We start from the raw sequence: 22364 nt of genomic DNA, 5'->3' as shown, positions 1-22364 counted from the left end.
GACACTCAAGATTTTTTCCAGCTGAAAACTTTCTGGAAAGCCAAGAAGATTGTGACTAGGGCTATCTTAGTTTATTGGAAAGAAAGGAGGCTACAAACTTCCCTCTTCATCTTTTTTCTTTTTCCTCTTCTTCCACAGGGCCATAAAGACTGTTGGGACTACATAGCCATACAGTTTCTGGTTAATACAGAAACCTGTCATCTCCTGGGTTGTGTGTCTATGTTAATGTTGAAGACTGTGAGCCACACAGAACAACTCCAAGAGCAGCAGATGGCTCGTACTTCCCTCAGTTTCTCGATCGCCAGCATGCCCTGAGATGAAGGCTGCACATGTGGAAGAGATCAGATGATGTGGTACATACCAGTCCATCTCTAATCCTTTTGCTAAAATATTAATCATAGTTTTCATAAGTAAGTTAACAATGTCGCTCTTACTAGAAGTTTAGCCAAAACATTACCTGGCAAGCGACTCTTCTTAGACTTCATGCCAGTATCCCCTTCCCAAACACAAGCTCCACACAAAGGGTTGCACAGTGATCTGAACTTGATCCTCTGAGTATAAACACTTTTTTCCCTTCTCAAGGTAACACATCTTAGTCCTGTTTTTTTTTTTCTCCCAGATCTGAGAATTTTAGTCAATTTTTTATTATATATGCTGCCACTATTACACCCTTGCTATATTGCCTGAATGTTAATTCAGCTTTCTGGTGCATCATGAGTACAATAAACAAACAAGTAACCTTCCACTACCCCTTAAAAACTACAAGAAGCCAAAGTAAGAAACTTTTTTGCTCCAGCTATGCATACTGTGAATTGGTCATACCTACAAATGGTGACTAAAGTTGTAAGTGTTGCAAAAATGTTATTACTTAGGAAGGAAACCAATATTTTAGACAACATTGGTTGGTATAGATGGTACAGACTGACTGTAGCATGGTCTCTAACTCAGAATATTCTATGATTCCATGGTTGTATGGAATTGCTTCACAAACAGCAATTTACCTGCCGGAGAAGGGATGCTGCCCAACAAGGTCTCCGTTTTGAAGATGATAATCACTGAAGAAATCTGGACTCACTGCTCCATCAGGGGCTATTAGGCCATCTGTAAAAACAAGAAAGATACAGAGACTGTAAAAGAAGGGCATGATTTCGGGGCAGGCGGGCACTCATTTGTGCTGTTTTTTCTCAAATTCATTAGCAACTTGGATTATTTCTGGGAGGAATATCAAGCAACAATAATACTGAAAAGGAGCAACTTCAGCTACAACAGAACTTTCACTGGGATTCCATCTAGTCTACTGCCCTGAGATAAGCTACACCTAAGAAAATTTCTTACCTCTTCATCTTAAGGCCTGGAGATACTAGATCAAGAACCATATTGTCTGCCACATCATGAAAGGGAACACAGAGGAAAAAGTAATGACAAGGGTCAAACATGGATCTAGGCCAGCAGCATAAAAGTAGAAAAGCAACAAAGGTCTTGATTTTTCAAGAGACTGCCTCTTAACACTATCTCTTAAAACTGGTTAAGGAAAAGAAATAGGAAAGCATCTTGGAAACAATTTCATGTTCCCTATTTCAATGTCTTCTTGCTATTCCCTAAAAGGGTGGTCTTTTCACACAACAAACTCACAAGAAGACAGATTACTGCTTTCTTTTGCTTCATTTATATTAAAGCACCAGCATTTGAAGAGGCAAACATCTGTAAAGCCAGTAGTATTCTTTAAAGGCTTCATAGTCTCTGCTTGCTTTATAAAGAGAAGGAAATCAAGGGCTAACATCTTCCCTCTGTTACATCAGTGTAAATCCAGAGTGTCTTTGAAGTGAAGTTGAAGTGAAGTCAGTGAACTGACCCCAGCTGAGTGAGAGCTCAGCTTAACTCTTTCCTGATCCTATTCCCCAAACTCATTTCTTGTTAATAATAAGGGCACAGTTAAAACCCAATAATTAATATGAGGCTCTAATTAGGTAAACACTATTTAAATAGACCCTATCTCACTTCATCTCCGTTACTGTATGAAAACGACCCCAGACTTGCAGTGCAGAAAGCATCCCAATAAAAACAGGACAGAAACAGGTACATTCTAACGGGTACTTTAATGGTTTTACAGAGGATAGAGAGATTCCTAATGACTAGGAAGTTACAAATGCCATTCCACTTTGAAGAAAGAGAGATAAGATCCAGGGAATCACAGGCCACTTAGCTTAACCTCTGTGGTTTCAAATCTACTAAAACTGCCTGTGCAGGAAGCAGTGGAAAGTTACTTACAGACACAAGGGCTTAAAGATGACGACTCAGGCATTCAAACAAATCTCCATGTGCTTTATGAATTTACCTGATGGTTTTTTGAAGATAATATAGTGACAAATGATAAAAGGAATAGAATTGACACATCTAGATTTCTAACAGACATTTGATGAGGTGCTACAGAGATTCGTTTAGAAGATAATGCCTCATGGGAAAGTGACTGAATACAATGCAACAGATTGCAAATGAAAAATGCTAGCCATGATCAGACTACTTTTTAGCAGCATAAAGACAGCTGTAACATGGCTATATTCTAATTGCATGCATGTGTATACAGTATGTGAAAGAGTACTACTTGACAAGCAAACATGCTGGCACAGATCCGTATTACTGCTTTTCAGTGTGTTCAGATAGACGTGAGTGCACACGGATGTAAGATGACCAAATAGCAGGGAGGAAAGTTGAAATAGTTCTTAACACTTCTGTGAAGTTTTCCTATTCTTGTATTGTTCAAAAAAAAAAAAGAAGCAAGAGACATTAGCATTTCTGCACCTACATTTGAGATGAAAACCAATAAAACTAAGGGACTTTGTATTTTAAACAGGTTGGCTTAAAACTTCTTTGAAAGCAGAGACACTTAAAAATAACATCTCACTATCTTTCTACCAATGAAGGCGGCATTACATTTTCACTCTGAGGCCGGAGCTGCTGCTGCTTAAAGTGTCTTCAATCAGGAGTGCTAACATTCAAACCATAGCACTCAGTTACGGCTCACAGGAATTTATATGAAAATGAAAGCACATGGATATCATCAGCTGCATATAATACAATTACAGTTAAAAGGACATCTGTTGTTATGTACATTTCAACATAAATTACGGTTTTGTACTTTCAAAGCAAAGACGACACTGAGCTGAAGGTAACTTCAGAAATTCTATCAAGTTTTTGGTGCAGGTTTAGATCTCTTTGTAAGAGATATTGGTATACCTTTGCAACAGGAACTCATCTTGCCAGCAGGAGACTCGAGAATTGTTATAGCTCAGGTGGGGATTTGTACCATGCATGAGCCAGCAGTGCAGGCTGTTTCTAAAACCACTGCACCAAAACACAAACATTTAATTTCTGACTGCAAAAAGATCTTTATTTTTGTTATTTGTGACCAAGTAATGCCATGCTGTTCAGAAACCCAAATGCCTACTCCAGTTGGTACAATAATCCATAGCCTTTAAAAAGGAATACTATGCGCCCCCCCAGTCATATCTCAAATCTATAAATCTAGCAGAGTCCCGAAGCACACCATGACTGGCGCTTGCTGGAAGGAACTTGAGAATTGAATCTGTATCTTAAATACAATTAGTTACTCTTATACATTTGAAAACAAAATCACTTTTCAAACATCTGCAGAACATGTAATTGGAAATCTGCCTCTCCTTCCTAGTCAAATATCAATTCCAACACAAAAATCTTTGTTGAAATAACATTAAGCCAATAACATGAATGGTTAAAAACCAGGAAATTCAGTATTACTGGTGACACTCCATCTCTAGCTCATGTTGTTGGGAAAAGAAGTGGTCCCGTGAAATAAGCAAAGGTTTAAGACTTATAAAAGGAGGACTGCAACAGGCATGCTGTCATGTCTTTAATGCAGGAAGCCTGAAATAGACGATGTAATCAGAGACCCTGATACTGTACTACACACAGCTTACACTGCTAACCTTGAAGGACCAGTGCAGAAAAAAAAGTGCTGCAGGATTCAAAAGGGAAAAAACATACCACTGAAAGGGCAAGTTGCTATGGCTGACATATGTAACCACGAAATGAGTAAGAATCCTTAAGTTCTGTTATACTTTGAGAATGAATTTTGAAATTCTGCTGAGGTCTTGCACATTTCTTTTCTCACAGCAACTACAAAGCAAGCTTACAGGTTTCAGTGGTTTTGTTTTTCTTATTACTATCCCTGCAAATTCGCCCAGAGTCAGAGTTTTGTGACTCATGCTTCGTAGCAAAGGACTGGACACTTACATGGAAAAAGAATAGAAAAAGACTCAATCCCAGCAATTAAAAGAAACACACGCACACAGAGTCATCCAGGGGTTTAAAAAGGATATAAAACCCACAAGTTTGAGAGCATAAGCCAACTCCTAGTTATTAAAGGTTATGAAGACTTATCCAGTGCGCACATTATTTCATGAGTATCTCCTGCAGGGCTTTTTGAACCTCTCTCTGAAACGGGTGGCAAGAGAGAATACTAGATTAGATACATCAGTGTCTTAATCCGGTATAGCAACGTTTAATGTTCTTACTAACTACAAATCTTTACAGAAGGAGAGAGCAAGCAAGCAGATTTCACAAGAAAACCCCTAGAACCATGCCACTATGCACTATTAATAAGAGTAAACAAAATTATGAGAATTTTTTTTCCCTTTATAAAATCTACAAGGGTTAATCTCCAATAAAATTAAGAGGAGGTATGTTCTTAAGTTTCTAATCAACTTCTTCAGATTATCAAGTAATAAGGCTTTTTCATACGATGATCTTGAAAACAATAGAAATTCACATGCTTCCCTAGATATACAACAGCAATATTATACAAACAATGATTCACAGCATGATTGCCACTGCTAAGGAACATACACATTTAATGTGGCTCAAGTCAAGTCTTGCATTAAGTTCTGCAAAAACAAATCTGCTACAGAAGTAACACACAAGACAGAGCAAAATTCAGCATCAAATCCCATAGCTGTACTGCTCTGTGAATTTAACGGGGATAAGAATGGGTTTGTGTTTGGCTAAGCAAACAAGCTACGGACAGAAGAGGCAGCTGTGAAGGAACAAGGCTGGACCACCTTTATTTAGTTCTGTAATCATGTTCTGATTACTCTGATTAGCTAAGGTAGATCTGTTCGCATTTCTAAAGACCTGTCACACTTTGTAAATTCATGGATATACAGTACTCAGTCCTTCATTAACATCCTAACAAGGGCAAACACACCCCTGACTAGTATTCATCAATGCTGCTGACACACAGTGGCAACAAATACAAATGGAGTAGCAATCCCCGTGCTGAATATTAATGCATGCTGCCTTACCTGCATTGTAGTAGAGGTCAGGTCTTTCCAGAATATCCCCTTCATGGATGTAGGGCTCAATACGATCGTCCCCGTACAGATACTGCTCACTGTCATCCATCTGCCGACTCTCCACCATCTCCAGCCACTGAGAGTTGTGCCATCGAAATTTCTCACTCTGGATTTTTTTAGCCCATTCCTCATCATATTCCTGTTTAACAAAATCATCACACAAGATTTTAGGATGAAGTATAGACAAAGACCTGTTTGGTTTAACAAGAACTTAACATCAGCAGAAGATCCAAGTTTCAGTGCTCAGTGACTTAAATCCTCTATTAAGCCTACAGAATACTTTGAGCAAAAAAAGGGTAATGTTTTTGTAAACTCTATGCATTATTCTGTTTTTGTACATGCAACACCAGTACAATATTCCCTTTATGGTTTTTAACTTTACACTGTTCAGAAAAACCTCCTGCTATAAGCAAAGGAGTTCCATCACCGCGGCCTCCTCACTTGGAGGATCAAGAAGAGCCAATTACTGCCAATTTTTAGGGGGACTTCAGTAACTAAATACTAACACTGACCAAATACACAGTATGATCTCCTGAGACAAGCATTCACTATGACAATTAGTTACTAGAAAACACAACAAAAAAGGCTGTGATAAAACCAGTAGGTCTTTATTTTATTTGAAGAGCTCCAGTAAAACAGGATTTAATTTCCAACTTCTTGTCAAATTTCGTAATAGCTTACTATTTCTAATATTGAACACCCACAAAAATAGCACACAACATTCATTAAGAGGTTATGGGAACCAAAGACAAAGCTAAAGCTGGAGAAGAACTTCTCCAGAGTGCTGAGGGAAACAGGATATAAGTACAGGCCACTGCGGAAAGAAAAGGCAGGCATGAAATTTCAGTCTGGATTACAGCCCGACTGCACTCTAATAACATGATATTGAGTATAAAGGCGTACCAGAAGGAAATGACATAGCCAATGGTCACTATGCAATCAGCTGTTTAGAAGGCTCCTCTAAGCAGACCAGACTGTATGGGCTGTTGATTACTACTGAGCCATCACAGACCTCATAGTACTCAGATTTTCAATATGACTGGAAAAGTAGGGCACAGCTAACTATAGGAACTCATGAACATATGAAAATTGCAGATGTTATCAATTTGGAAAGATCGACAAATAATGCACAATGGCTATTACTTTTTTAATCAAAGGACCGTGACCAAGAGCAACATTCATAACCAAAAAGTGGTTCCTATTTGTGGGAAGAAATATCCCTATGAACCAAGTCCCAGTGTATCTACTTCACTGTCTTCTAACCTAACTAGGAAGGAAACAAAACTGAAAATCATATGTTAACCATCTTGAGAGTTAAGAAATGATCTAGACAGACTTTCCTTGGAGATCTAGCTGGAGAAGTTTAAGGTTTTTAAAATCTACTTTACTTAAGCCCAGAAGGGGAGGAAGAGTGTTCACACAATTAGTGACAATGTCTTGGCTGCTGAAGTGGTAATTTCTTAAACTGCTCCAGCTAGACATGCAAAAGCTGATCTGTCTACAACTCGAGGTCAAAAACCAACAGTGAAGACAGAATAAGTTGGTGTAGTAGCTCAGGTTAAAACTCCGAAACCCCTGTGGCTAAACTTGAGCTTTGAACTTAATAGTGAAGCTACCTTGTCTTCACCGCTGTTAACCTGACATAGGTAACGTTCCCTATCCTTTGCCTTTTCCACGTTTCTGACTGTTTGATAATGCAAAAACCAGCTGGTTCAGTCATTCTGGCAGAGGATTCTCTGGCATTGCCAACGAGTCTATCTGGAGCCTCCAAGATTTCATGGGGAATCACGTAGCATTGCACAACCACAAACCGTTATTCTATGGCAGCGGGTTTTTAAACTGTTTTACTCGGAGGAATGGCAAGGTTGTTTCTCTTGGCTTAAAGCAGAATGTAAACTCCTTTTTGATGGGAGATCCACGCAAGCACCTGCAAGTGTGGGGCTCTGATCAGTCTGGGGCATTATTGTGAATTTCTCAGATTCCACCCCTGACCAGCAGCAATTACGAGACGCTTCTAACTCCCTTCTGCACCATTCTGGCACACAAGCGGTTCTGTTCGACACCTAGTGTCTTGCACATCTTCTGTGCACAGAGCAAGCATCATCTGCAGGATCTATAAAGGTTCCCAGTCCCTGCTGGCCTCTAGCAAAACTCCAAGTTCCTGTCAACCATATAGTAATGCAGCACCCTTAGGGAGGAAGACTAACAAGCCAACCCTACACCTTATACTGTTAGGAAAAAACTCCTCAAGAAAAAAAGAACTCCCTCAAATTGAAAGGAAAGGCTAGAAGTTACAGTACAAAACAGTCCCCTTGGAAAGGCAGGCCCATCATTTAGATTTATAAAATAACCCCCAAAAAAATGAAAGGGCAGGAGTTTCAATGATGATATCTGACTAGCATCTTGGAAACATCTACTTTGCTGCATCTGCCAGAGCTAAAGTGTGGGCTATCAACCCTCAGCAGTCATGAATTGCTCACAGGCTTTAAAGAAACACCTTGTAACTGCCAGAGATCAGACTGGAGCCTTAAGAAAACTATTCCCAGAAATCATGATTGCAAAGCAGTGGGGGAAATAAACAAACTTAACAAACAGCAAATTAGACAAATCTGTGGGAAAGCTGAATTCCTTTCACATTACCTTGTTTACTTTTAAAAGTTCCCAAAAGAAGAAAAAGCCAGTAGCTAAATCCCTCATTCATATTTATCATAAGTGCACTTTGAAAACATGTCAACCTTCCCGAAGTTACAATCTCAAATGAATCCCACTTGCTCAACATCACTGTCTGAACTGGCTGGACATTTGCCACAAACAGACATGAACTTATTATTCTTCAATCCTTCAAAAATTAGTTAGCATTTCTCAGACCCTAACTATTTTTTCCTTGCTTGTTCTTCTTTAGACAGCAACAAGAGAGCAGAGAACTTCTACGTATTTGATGTTTCCCATTTGATATTAAGAGGCTCCAAACGCTCAGGTATTTCACCTCAATTATTTATCTAAGTTCTCGGAAGACAGAAAAAGCAACTGACTGGCAAATTACTAGTTACGAGACTGAATATAGTTTCACACTACCTATAAATCACAAGTTATCAAACTGTTTGTCTATTTTATTAAGTTTTTAACTTGCATTTCACTATGAATGAGCAATAAAAACAAAGATGTGACCACACCAGAATCAGATCAACGATCAGTTATGTCAAGAGTTTCATTCTGGCAGCAATCCTAGAGAAGGATGATTTGCAGTAATCTAGAACAATTTACATAACCTCAGCACAGAAAAGTTCATTTAAGTACTGCGAGATCAAGGGTATGTCTGTAGATTTTCCATAGAAATGTGCAGAAACACCACTGGGCAAGTGATTAATGGAATAACATCAGAATGGAAGAAAAGCTGTAAATGCAGGACTACAGCCAAAAGGCACAAAGAAACCAAATTAAAGAAACCAAATTAAAGAAATGTAGGGCAAAATGATTCCCTAAAACAGTGAGTTTTCCGATAACCATATATACAGCTATAAAAAGCTTTTTTTTTTTTTTTTAAATATGAAATTCACCTTCTTTAAACTAAGGAATTCCTGCAAAAATGAAACCAGGAAACTAAATATCACAGAGACACAAACACAGGTTTGTGCCCTCCAGCATTTTTAAATGTTAGTCCACGGGAAAAGCAGTGGATGGAATGTGCCTATTCTCCACTCCACAACCACCCCCCTCCTCAAATACAGCATGGCCAGTAACATAAAAGGAGGAATCCTGAACATTGATTTTATTCTCTTTGGAGCTCCCTGACATCACTGTTTTTAACATTCGGTTTCCATAAATCCTAAAGTGTCATAGAAGATGTATGGTTCGACTCTGCGAGGAATGTGCCATCCTTTTTGAAGTTCTACTTCCAACTTTGTTTACTACTGAACCATTGAAACATTATGAAGCGTTAACTGGCCTATTATCAGAGCGTGTCTGTTCCCTATCAGGGGTCCCCTTTGTCACTGGCTTCCGTCACACCTTGTATCTGATTAACACACTATAGGATAACATAGAGCTACACAGATCTGCTTTGTGTTCTCTCACAGCTGATGAAAAACAGATTTTTCCTTTTCACTTTAATGTGGTTGCCCTTTAATTGGGTCTGTAATAGGGTTCATTTGATGCGATTCCTCATACTAAACTAAAACTGCTATACAGTAAGTTGAATGCTCATTATGTTTAAGGCCATAGCTGGTAAAGTGATATGTTATATTCTTCATTATTTAACCATCCCTAAAATACACAGTTTACATGAAAGGTTAAATTAAACATTTTTTACTTAAAGAAAGATTTATCTTGTCTAGCTAGCCAAAAGTTAGGCGTGTAATTTGAACTATGTGCCTCTATAAACCACGGATAGAAACAGATGTTATGGATCACCTTCTGCAGGTGTCTATGACACCTACCTTGGGGTAAGTAGCACCAGAGGACAATTCATTCACAGGTCAAAAAAAAAATCCTTCCGCCACTTACACCCACAAAACTCAGTCACTTCTCTGCAAACGGGCTCATCACTAAATATATTCTGATGGGAAACTAGTAGAAACCTATGACATGACATTAATAGCAAGGTAGAAAAAAGAACAAATATTCATGTCCCCTAAATTAAGGTGCCTACGCAAAAAGCACACTTTCCACAGGGCCCCTATATTGTCAATAGTTGAAGAGATATTTTTTTCCTTAGAAAAATTTAAGGTCTCTCATTGGCCAGTTGTTATGGAAGTAACAGAGACCACTGGTTTGGCTGACCTTCCTAGTTTTTCTACTCCAAAGAGCAAGCACCAATGCTAAATGGTAACCCGTCCAGAATAGGTTCATGTGAAGACAGAATCAGCGCCCACCTGCCCTATCCAATGCCCCTTGTAGTGTGGCTGTTCTTCTAGTCCAGGCAGAGCCTTTCCTGCTGGATGCACACCCTTTGCCACAAAAAGGTACCAGCACCAAAGTGGACTGATTTCATATTTCACAACACAGGAGCTGATCAGTGAAAACACACGTCAACAGTTCAGCCTACAGCCCCACACCCTAGCTGTTTTCTGCATTCAGGGTTGTTAGAAGGTAACAGGGGAACAAGACACCACAGACGTAGGGAGTCTCAACAAAGGTAGAACCTCTTTTCCTGGAGTGAGTATAGCACTCTTCATGGATGGAGGACACCAAGTGGAGTCAAAGGTTATCTATTTTCAGAGCACACTGACATAAAGCCCACACCAAATCCCTGTGGTCTGCTCTTCCTTGATTTTGAGAGCTGGTCAACATCTTGCACACCTGGCCCCAAATCCCTCAGAGCACTGAGGGTTCACAGCACATTCCTAATTCTTACGTGAACTTCCAGCATTCCCAGCATGGAGGATTTGTGTTGGGCACTTGGCTAATACAGAAAGATGCAAGCCATTCATCAACACAGCCTTCCGTATGAAAAAGGTTATTTGGCTTTCATTACAAATACTTGGCGAAAACAATAAGGGCTAGAAAATACACCTTAAGCATGAGGTCCTTCCTAAATCACGTGGACAGTGCTGTAGCTATCATTTTTGTTTCTGAAAAAAGCACGATGGTCCACTATAGATCATATGGGAAACAAGATGGTGCAGTGGACCTGGATTAAAAGCTGTAAAAAAAAAAAAAGACAACAATAGGAAAATGGGGAAAAATTGGGGAGTGAAAAGCGTCATTAGACCAAAGTCTAATAGATCTGGTTATCCTTTGGAAAAAAAAACGAGAGAAAAAACATTTAACAGCAATGAGGGAGAGCTAGGAACAGAGGATGAGAACGATGAGACACTAATAATTCCCTCAGCTCTTGATAATACTGTCTGAAGTGAACAGAATAAAACCTTCCTAAGCTGACGTTTCTTTCACAAGCATCAAGAGCAGATGGCCAGGCTACTGAACCAAAGGAAAACGGAACTTCATTTGCCTGAGAATCCTAAACCAAGTGTTGATTCCAGGCTTTCAGCTGAGCCATGGGACCTGTCCAGCTTTAGGTGTACAAATACACTAAACTAGCTGCTTGGTGTTAAGACTCAGCACATGAAACAAAACTGAAGCTCTCCTAAATTATCAACACAGACAAAAGCAGTATCTTGCATGACCAATGCGAAGCCAAGACTCCCCAGAACACACTATGCTAAAGCAACACATCTGTTTCAGTTCATCAATGGCAGAGTCCAGCCAAGCTATATTAAACAAATCATCACCAGTGTAACATTTCCATAATTTCTGTGACAATTACTTTACTACAGAAAGCGTATCTCCCCTAAGGCTTATAAGGCATCTGATTTTCTTCAGTGTTATTTCAATCACACTATATAGAGCTTATTGATGAGTGAAAGAAGCATTTGTCTTCCCCGAGAAGAAATTACTTTAAAATCTCTCTTCTCCATCATTTTCTTTCTGATTTCCATCATCAGAGGAGCTAACTCTGTCAGCATGTACAGAACAACAAGACTGCAAACTTCAGTTTTTATTGTTGTGGATTTAGCACTGATAAGAAATTTCAACAATGCTAGAGATGTCTGTTCAGACACATCAGAAAACACTGGCAACGTAAAACTGCCATACAACTGAGCATCTGTGTTTACAGGCTACTTTACCCTATCGCCTGAGCTAAATGGTAGAACACCTATCAAAACCCTCAGGTTTTGATAACTTACTGTTTCATATATTCTCCAATCACCATCTGGGATACGTCGCCTTCATTGCCTGTGATTTTTTTTTTGTGCTGGAAGATGGTGTAAAACCAGCCTGTAACATACCAAGAGAGAACCACAACTTGACTGCTTTCTATCTTCCAGAGAAGAGGGTGTGTTGTACTTTCTGTTCCCTGCACAGGCATGGTGTTAGTTATGCTTTATGCAACTTCTAATCCAACAGCTAGATGATAAAGCTGCAAAGACCTTCACAGAAAAGTACCTCTAACATGCCAAAGAACATAATTGTGTGGCAGTGCTCCAAAATAGTTTACCAATGTATGAAATACTCCTAGTATGCGCCTGATAGCATCTCTCCTACTCCCAATATCAGCAGTACCAGATCATTTCCTCACCTTATTCTTTTCTCAAGGCCCTGGAAGCCCTGTCCAGCGCTTCTCACAAGTTCATAGATTTTCTCTCCATCTACTGTCATAGCACTTTTTTTTTTTTTTTTTTTTTTTTAAATGCGCAGCAGAAAGGTTACCCCTTCTCAGGAAGGAAGGACAAAGAAGAAGCCAAGCAGATTTTACTCAGAAGTTAATGTTGAATATGAAGCAATGTACTTATTCTTCTGGATTCTATAAAATAAACATAGCTGAATAACACTACTCATATAACAGGATCTAGTAACATAACTACTAACCTAATACGCTCTACTAACTCCTAGCGTAATAGGATAACACTACTAACTAGAATCTACTGAAAAATTAAGTCCCGGATTGCAAAGCTTCCCTTTATGAATTTAACAGCCCCTCAGACACCTACGAACTGCACTGGCTCCAAGGGAAAATAAGAAGTGTTGGAAACACTTGCCAGTGTCCAGCCTCACCCAGTGGATAAAGACTTTGTTTCAACTGGAGATGTCTCTGGAAGTGAGTGATCTTGATAAGCTGAACACAAAACCCAACAGAAATAAGTATTAAATACAAATTCATCTTAGGCGAAATCTTGCCCTTAATGAATGTCAGTGGCAGCTCTGCCACTCACTAGTGGGGCATGATTGTCATTCCATACCTCTGTGAAGCAAAGCAGAGATGGATAACAAGAACTCCAGCACAGAAAGTGTCATTTTGCTTTTTTACTTTAGAAGAACATTAAATTAGGAGGCATTACTAATGAACAGAAAAATATAAAAGACATTATAGTACTGTGCAGACCAGAATTTAGGTCTTTATATAAAACCTTTCAGAGAACAAGCTGCAGTATGCATGATCCCATTGAAGAAGAAACTAGGTGGCTGATAGGAAAAGCATTACAGTAGTCAAATATTTTATTATTATTGACTCATACTTAAACTCTTCGTTTATAAGATTTAATTTCATGATGGCTACAAAAGATGTACAGTCCATATAGTCCTAAAACATTTCTAAAAGATGGATTATTTCTGTCAATAAGTCAATCCAATTAAACAGGCTAGAAGGAATTTTAGCAGTGAAACAACTTTTACATGGAATCTGTATTACAATGTTTTTCCTTTAGTGAAAAACACCACAGGAAATATTAAAGCTTCTAGAGCCAAAGATCCCTAGAAGTAGACTATATATGGTATAAAAGCTCATAAAGCAATAGCGCTTCAAAATTCAGTATTTTTTTTCCCAAGGTTAAGTTCAATACAAAACAACTGTCCTGAAGGTTTATTCTGATCAGTGGATAGTTAGACAAACTAAGTCACGTAGCTAAAAGGAAATCTATCCAATAGTTGAAGACAGTATTAAAAACTCCAATATTATACTGCCTGTTCTCCCAACAGAAAAGTCAGCATTAGGATCACCTCCCACATTTTCTTTTTGAAAAAAAAAAATAAAAAAATACTGGCACCAAGTACTGTAGAAAAACTGAATAAAAGCTGCTGGGTAACAAGAGCCATTTGTCTGGAAAACTAAGACAATGAAAGGTTGGCATACTTCTGCACTGCGATTAATTTTAATTTTCTTTAAGTAAAAAAGCATTTGTTAGAAGTGTTTGTAGTGAATAGTTAACTGTAAGTACTTCATACACTTAAGTATGATTTTTCATAATTATTTTTTCACATAGTTAAGTATGAATTATCAAAGTATATATTCTGTTTTTGGAAGTTTGGTAACAGCCTAGAAGGATAATTGCTACTGATCTGTGAAAATTCATCTTTTACCTATGTGATTAGGAAGCTGCACATGAAAAATATTTTTAATTTGCAAGTACAAGTCATTGGTATCCAGTTATTATTTCAGAATTATGTCGTGTAAAGAGGTTCTTGAAGGGTAGATGAGAAAAATCAGACCTACCGCTATAATATCCAGAGTGTTGTCACAAACTTTGCGTATCTCAGCATTTTTATCATGCATCAGGTCTATAAGATATGCTGGAGCTTCTGGAAAGAAACTGTTAAGGATAAAGGCTACGTCTTTTGCACAGCCCTGCCTTCGTCCAACTGCAAATTTCATTATGAACTGTAGCAAGGAATTTTCTATCACATTTGAAGTTCAGCAGCCTTCCCACCACTTTTTTTTTTAATCACATTTTAAGATACCCAAATATTCTTCAAAAGTTGTGAAGAAAAATTACTTACCTCTTACAAAGGAAATATATTCTGACCTGCTAGGGAAAACCCATACACCTGTGCCTTTTTGACTAACATACGTTAGTCCACTTCTGTGGAATAGTTTAATCTTTTGAGAATGTTACTTTTGTAATCTTTCGGGTGTTCCCCTCTCTAAAAAAATATTCCAGTGTACTTGTCTTAAAAAAAACGAAGTCAGGTGCAAGTGATAAAACTATTACTAGATTTGTTTAATCTGAATGAGAAAAGCATTACTTGAATGCTGGTGCTTTACCATTACAGATATGAACACCATTTTCTTCTTTAAAAACCAGGCACTCGGGACTCCAAACAGGAGACAAAGAACACCCCAACGAGCTTTTCAGATATTCCACAGAGCCCAACAGAAGAAAAGACATTAATAGGTAGTCCTTACATTGTTTGCAAAGTAACCATGAATCTGCTTGTCCCCACAAGGGTCCCAATCAACCTACTCTTCACGTTTCAATAAAACTTAACATTCATATAAGAACCACAAAGACAGACAGTGCCTCCTTCCACAGCTTTCAGTTCACCTGAATAAACTCAACATTAAAAGTGATTGAAAGAATAAGTAGTAATGACTGAATAGGAGTTACAAGTACCATATCAAAAGTTTAACAGATCCATGACATGAGGAAACCAAAGAACAGATTTAGTCACAATAGTCAGGTGAAAAAAGGAGAACGAGGAAAGCCAGGAACAGAAATCAAAGTCTAGATAGCAGGGAGAAGCTAGGAAACTTATGCTAAACATAAAATTTGAAGAATGGTACAGTGGATGAAAAATGCAGAGCAGGCATTATTTATGGTATCCAGAGTGATATAAGAAAGAATGCTACTGAAATACTTTAATGTACTTCAGACTATGCAACATATACGAGTGCAGAGAAAGTTTATCTATGTTCTAAGTTAGTTTTTCTATGGACTGTGATTAGCAAAACAAGCCACAGAATAATTCAGGTTGGATAAGAAACAAAGTTCAATGACACCTCTGCCCTGTTTCAAAGCAAACCAAATTTTAATCTGTACTATTCATCCTGCAGTCCTTCCACGTGCCTAGGCTATGTGGATTTTTCCTTCAGCTGAAATAAACCATTTACCAAGACCTCTGAGACAAGAGCTTTATGGGCCAAACATCAGTAAGTTAGCTGCTGTGATTCTAGATGTTTGGCCATTAAAAAGATACGTGTTTCCTTGATAATGACATCTCTGGTGGCTTGGTGGAAGACCATCTGATAAAAGACATAGATGATCTGGCAGACAAACTCATCATCTTCCTGCTGAGCTGCAAGGGAAAAAAAAAACAAACCATAATTTAAGATCTCACAACTAGAAGCTCTTGATGCATAGATAAAGCCCAGCTCTTACACGTCAGCTAGACAGTTCAGCGGTACATGAGACTTCATCACCTGACAGTACAAACTGCATGCCTCTTTCCCTGTTCCAGTCAAATAGAAAGGTTACAGATTGCAGCAAGAGCTGTGGAGGTACTAAAAAAACAAATCCAAAACCTCTAGGTAAACATCTCTTTAACAATAATGGAGCAATTGCTCCTCTTTTTATATACAAAACACTTAGCCCTGTCTTGCAAGAGAAAATGAATGGAGCATTTGGTTACAGCACAGCTCTGGCAACTAAACATCTGTGAAGGACAAGACAAAATACCATTTAGAAGCTCAATGAGCGCAGGAATGATTCCAGACTTGGCCAGTAGAGCAGCACAAGAATCATCCATAGAAACCGTTCCAATCATTATCACTACTTCCAAAACAAGGTCATCCTCTGCAGAACCTGGAAGACAAAAGGCAGAAAGCATTACCTCTTAGAAACCCTTAGTCTTCTGGCAGTTGTATTTTTGTTTGTATATACAATTCTGTTTTTCAGCATTATACTTCCCCAAACAACCACAAGTTAGAGGTAAATACGCTCTGCTCTGAAAGAGCACTCTGTAAGTACTCTTTGAGAGACTCTACTTCGAAAGACTAATCAACCTTTGTACAGACCTGGTTTTAGTTTATCCTTGAGGTATGGAACGAGTTTGTACTCTTTCAGCACAAGCTCCCAGTCCAGATCTGGTAAGGTCAAATTTGCAAGTGTTCCCAGGCATTCAATCACAAATTCTTCCTCTTCATCATTTGATATTTGAGCTGCTAAATCACCAACATAATCCTAACGAAAACACAGCAGACAGATAACATATTAGAGGCAAACAACCTGGGGTTCTGAAGGACCCACCACTTGGTCAAATCAAAACTAGTTCGCCAAAGAAAGCTAAAGGAGACTCTTCTCTTGAAGCAAGGGCTAATAAAAGATTCACTTTCAGTTGAAAATCACAATCCAAGCATGTCAGCGTTCTTCCTCTCAGTCCTTTCACTTTCAGGAGATGTGAATCATTTGTTCAGGTGTTCCAAAAGAAGCTACTACTGCACACACTAACAAAGTTTGAGAAAACTATTAGAAAATAAAGGAATGAAGAATGTGAACACCATACTTTGTTAGTGACAACAATGCCATCTTCCCCAAAGATTTTAAAGAAATGACTACAAGGTTTTCAAACAGAGAAGAGTCATACATTTCACTTAATTCCATACAGCTTTAAGACAATTTGATATTGAATTCTTATTTTAACACTTAATTTCCACAATAACAATGATGCCCCCCCTTTTTTTTTTTGAAAAGGCAGCTTTACATGATTAACTGAATAATAAGAACTCAAAATTGTTCGAATATCCAATCATATAAACCACTTAGCCTAGTGAAAAAAAAAACTTATTTTGCCTTCTAACTCTAAAACCAGATATTTAGAACAACCATTAAATGTTACGACATGCACCCCAGCAGTTGTTTTGCTTTTTGTTCCTTTTGGAACAGGGTTTTATTGGATAGAGCTTAGGATGCGTTTTCCCTGTAGTAAAAAAAAAAACAAATCCTGATCTATCAACTGAGATACCCTCCTAAAACAAAACAAATACTAATCAGCCCATAACAGCCAAGAAAAATCAAATTGGGCATCTGCAAAGCCATAATACAGCAGCTCTCCAAAGCCAGACTTTTCCAATAGGAAGAATCAGAGATCACATTATGGAACAGATAATACTTACAATAAACAGGTTTTTAGTTGGCCCATCATGTTGTGAAATATTCCTGATCATCTTCATTAACAGTGGGTCCTTAAATTTCAAAGCCCGTTTCATTAGCATTTTCAAACCATTTCCTGAAAAGAAAAACACTTAGGAAGTCCTCCAAATAAAAATGAGAAATGTAGTGGCTATTGAAGCAGAAGAAGAGCAAAACCCCAAATGTTTAAAAAAGAAAAAGTGAAGAAACTAGACAAGAACTACTACTTCTTCCAAGTTTAAGAAAAGGAAAAACTGCTCTGTGTAAGTTCTACAGCCTCTCTAAAACAACTGTGTGTACTGATGGGACACTGCTAAAAAGTCAGATAAATAAATAAATGCTTCAGGTATTTCTAGTCACTTATTCAAACCAAGGTTCTAGATCTGAACTATTATTCTACTGTCAGTGGAGATGCAGCACAACCGTTGGTACTAGCTCAGAGACCTCTCTTTCCACCCTAGAATAAAATGTGTTATTATGGTTTTGCAAGATTATTTACCAGTCACGTAGAACGGTGTGTGGGAATGCACATATAGACACGCAGATCTGCAGTACGTGATTGCACAGGGCAAGTTGCATTGTTAAAATTATGTTTCCAGAAGATCACCTTGCCCATCTAGTAACTGCTACAACTTGATTTTTTTTCCTTTAATAAAAAAATTGGATTTCCCCTTCTACAGAGCTACGCAGAGAACTCTGAAGTTGGATTACTAACCTCAAAATCCATTGGTTCAATTTTCCCTTTTAAAGTCTAATAAATTATTCACAGTAAGTCCACAGTGAAAATTTTGAGCACAAACTAAAATTAGAGCTACTAAATAATAATATGCCACTTAAAGCTGCTAGAATGAAAATAATGAAACCTAATGAGCAAGATAGAGAGCTACTGAACAAAATGCAGACATCTATCTATGCCACATAACAAAATACCAGAACGTCAGAGAAGCTCAATTAAAAAAATAATGGAAAGATGGTAGTGGCAGATTAAACACTGATTAGCTGGAGGTGGATTTTAGGCATCAGGATGAACGAAACCTTGATCTCTTCATACATCCATATTCTCCTAGAGTAATGTCATCAGTATATTTTAGAGAACTTCATGCATGCATGAGACATAGGCATATGTGGCTACTTGGTTTCACTCCTGCCACCAAGACCAATTTTGGGGAGGAGGTAGTCATTTGTTCGCAATCTTACCCGAAACAGTTTCATTTTTTAGAAAATATATATGAATTTATAAACAGCTATATATTTGTTTTATACACATATATACGCACAAAAACCAGTAAAATCTGAGTATGTTTACCTTCACAGATAAGTTGCACATTTCTTTTGTTAGCAGCAAGATTAATACAGAAAGAAATAAGTTCCAGGTCAACTCGCTCATCAGGACACTCAAAGAGCATCTTCATTAACTGCCAAGAAACACAAGCACATTTAAGCCATTAATCTATCCAAAGCTTTAGAAGAACAGTATTATGATGTCAAGTACAGTATTTATTTATTTTTAAATATTCAGCATTTCTACAGGCACAGTGAAGTTATAAAAGTCAAGGGCACAAGACGTATGGTTCCATTATTTGGGGATAACAATGCACATACAGAGTGCCAAAAATGGCAGTCACTCATCACCTTAAAATAACTTGGATTAGTTACATTTTATTGCTTCCACTGAGGGTTTTTTGTTTGTCCTTTTTTTTTAATTTTCAGTGTTATTTAAACTTGTGAATGGATAAATTTGTTTTCAAAGGTTAGGTAGATTTAATACAGAGAAGTTAGTTCCACATAAATTGAGAATAATACCTGATTGTTCAATAAAATTATGACTCTAAACAGATACTTAATCGCAGAATAATTCTACTTCTATTTTGCTTTCAAATTACTCTGTTTATAGGTAAAACGTGTTGCATCTGAAACAACACGCTGTACCTCTGCACCTTTAATTCCTATAGCAGAACATTGCCATATATCGAAGACTTCTCACCAGTAATCCTGTGGGTTTTTTTGGTAACAGGAAGAAACGACCTAGGTTAACATAAATAGACAATTGCCTATAGTACTGTTCTGACTGCGAATTCCCAGATGATTCCTCAGCCAAATAACCTATAGATTGTCATCATTTTATACACCTGGAGCCTGTATTGTCCGTTACATCTCAGGCTATCTAGAATTGTTTTGTTCAATATGAGCATTTTTTGAAATGGCATATTGAATATATGAACATGACTCTACATCCGTCTCCTTTCTTTGTTTCCAACCGCAGAGCAGGCAAGTTGCACTGCTTCCCTACTGAGGGGCTGTAGGATATCACCCTGCTTGCTCCTAAAAACCTGCTCAGTTCATAAGACACGTCAAGTTTACAATGCATAGCAGTGTGATGACAAGACTGAGATTACTAGAAGTAGAAACAACTGAACCTAAAGATAAGTGAGACAAAATAAAATATATTTAGCTCAGCTTTTCTCAAATAGGGGCGCAGGAAGAAAAACGCAACTAATCATTAAGTATTTGCGTGCTTGCCCCCTGGTGGCAAGACAGTTTGTAACGCATTAAACACTAGAGAAAGTGGGTAAACAACCTATTTAGAGAAAAAAATAAAAACAGGAACAATAGGATCGCAGGAATTTCACTCCCAAGTATTTTTATGCAGCAATTCAGTATGTTTACGTATCACCAGATAGCAAGCTGTCACATTCCAAACAGACCCCAAGTAAAGCCATACATATTTCGGTTACAACAGTTAATCTTTTTTTCCCCGAGACTTCCACGTACTGATTTAAACACCATCACTGATTTCTTCCTCTCTTTCTTAAGAAGGTAGAATCAGATTTCCTTGTGCTGTTTAAAGAACTTATAAAACCTCTAGTTTATTAAATCCGTAAGCCTGACAATCACATAAGACCGAATTAACCAGAGAAGAAAGTTGCTACTTAACACGTAGAACATGAGCATTCAGAAATCACCCCCTGCAACTCTTCTGTTACAAAACCTTTAAAAATAGATTTTTAAAGCCCTTCAAACAATTTGAAGGGAAACATTCTCATTACTTACACAATACAAAATCTGTGGAAGTTAGATGTTTAACAAGGGATTACACTGTTAATTACTGAGCTACTTCTCTATAAAAAGGAAAAATATATCCAGTTTCAATTAAAGCTGTTCAAATTTTAAAATAATAGTTTCGTACGAGCTCCATGTTTCCCATTATGTCTTCATTTAATTTGATTGCTTCTTGTGCCACTTCAAAAGGAAGAGTAATTGCTGCCAAATAGGAAATATTAAAATTAAATTTGTTCTGCTTTTACTATGTCCATTGTCATCTTTTACTGATTTAACAGGAAGGCAGTAAAAAGACTGCAGCATGTGCAATGAAGAGGCAGTAGTGTTCAATCAGACAAGTCCCATATTGAGTATCAGATACCACAGACCAGGACTGAAATCACTGTGTCTAGACTCTCTGGCACCTGCCTTCACTTATTTACCAGTGACCAGAGGCCAACCCCCACAGTTCTCTGCTCACATACACCTCTGTCCAACCCCCTCCCCGAGCCCAGCTCAAACATCTTTGAATGATTATGCCAGAACTGCATGCCTCAGGAATCTCTTCTGACCGGCTACTCCCTAACTCTGCTGTTTGAAGTGATGCTCTGGTTTCTGAACTTCAGCAGATAATGGCGGACAGGAGCAAAGGGTGCTGTCAAGAGAGGACGTTTACCAGCATTAAGCTGAAAAGAAGCTTATAGATCAAAGAGGGGCCAAACAGGACAACTGTGGTGGAAAACATGTGGGTAGCTGCAGAGAACCTTGCACACTGCTCTGCGGTAAAATATTAAATATCACCATGACATCACTGCCTAACCATGCCCTTTGATTGGCCAGGTTATTACCAATAAATGCTTTTATAAGCATCTGGATGGCATTTGCACCTATTTAAACAAAACACGCATTGCTGAGGTCTAAACAAGAATGAACTGTTAATACTCACTTTTAACTGTTACTAGAATAGCACCCACTAACTCCTACAATCCACAAGAAGGATGTTTACCTGGGACAGCATGCGAAAGCCCTCCTCAAGCACCTCACATGTTCAAAATGACAACAGGGGATGGATTTTCTACAACAGCTAAAAATTCGTTATCGAGCATTTGCCAGTTTAGATGTACACCTTTCCTCAAAAGGAGACAAAGCCACTGAAGGGCACGCACTATTATTGAAGAGAGAATTCAGTTTTCCAGGGTAGAATCAGATGGCAGGGAGTCCTTTTAAAAGGTCGTTTTCTTCTCTTGATGCAATATCTACTTCCCCATATTTTCTGTTTCCTCTGTCTTCCTTAATAATTGTCCTAATTTTCAATGTTCATGAATAAAATCTGTTTATCCAGCTTGTCTTTTTTGAACAGCCTGCAGATATCATCTGTATAAACTTACATCAGCCACTAAAGAATCAATAGCCATAGGTATTTTTCAAATTTTGCAGTTTTATCCAAAGTCCAATTAAGGCAGTGGATTTGTTTCCTGTTCCAGTAGGCTCTGGATAAAGCCCTACAAACACTACTTTGAGCAGCCACTGCCCATCA

General features: G+C 38.1%; 1 protein-coding gene across 2 annotated transcripts in view; it reads right to left on the bottom strand.

The window, feature by feature from the left end:
* Window positions 1-22364, bottom strand: part of KIFAP3 (kinesin associated protein 3) — a 67354-nt gene that overhangs the window by 17161 nt on the left and 27829 nt on the right. For both annotated transcript variants that reach the window (XM_083847747.1, XM_083847748.1), the window contains 8 exons: window positions 19095-19203; window positions 17773-17885; window positions 16675-16840; window positions 16337-16462; window positions 15858-15956; window positions 14377-14462; window positions 5337-5526; window positions 1002-1101 (listed from right to left, as the gene is read on the bottom strand). In XM_083847747.1, the coding sequence (XP_083703873.1) occupies window positions 1002-1101; window positions 5337-5526; window positions 14377-14462; window positions 15858-15956; window positions 16337-16462; window positions 16675-16840; window positions 17773-17885; window positions 19095-19203 (989 nt within the window). The remainder of the gene's footprint in view (window positions 1-1001; window positions 1102-5336; window positions 5527-14376; window positions 14463-15857; window positions 15957-16336; window positions 16463-16674; window positions 16841-17772; window positions 17886-19094; window positions 19204-22364) is intronic.

Source organism: Anser anser (genome assembly GCF_964211835.1).
Source record: "Anser anser genome assembly, chromosome: 8".
Lineage (NCBI taxonomy): Eukaryota > Metazoa > Chordata > Aves > Anseriformes > Anatidae > Anser > Anser anser.
Note: the sequence above shows the minus strand (reverse complement) of the source record. Positions and strands in the feature narration are given on the sequence as shown.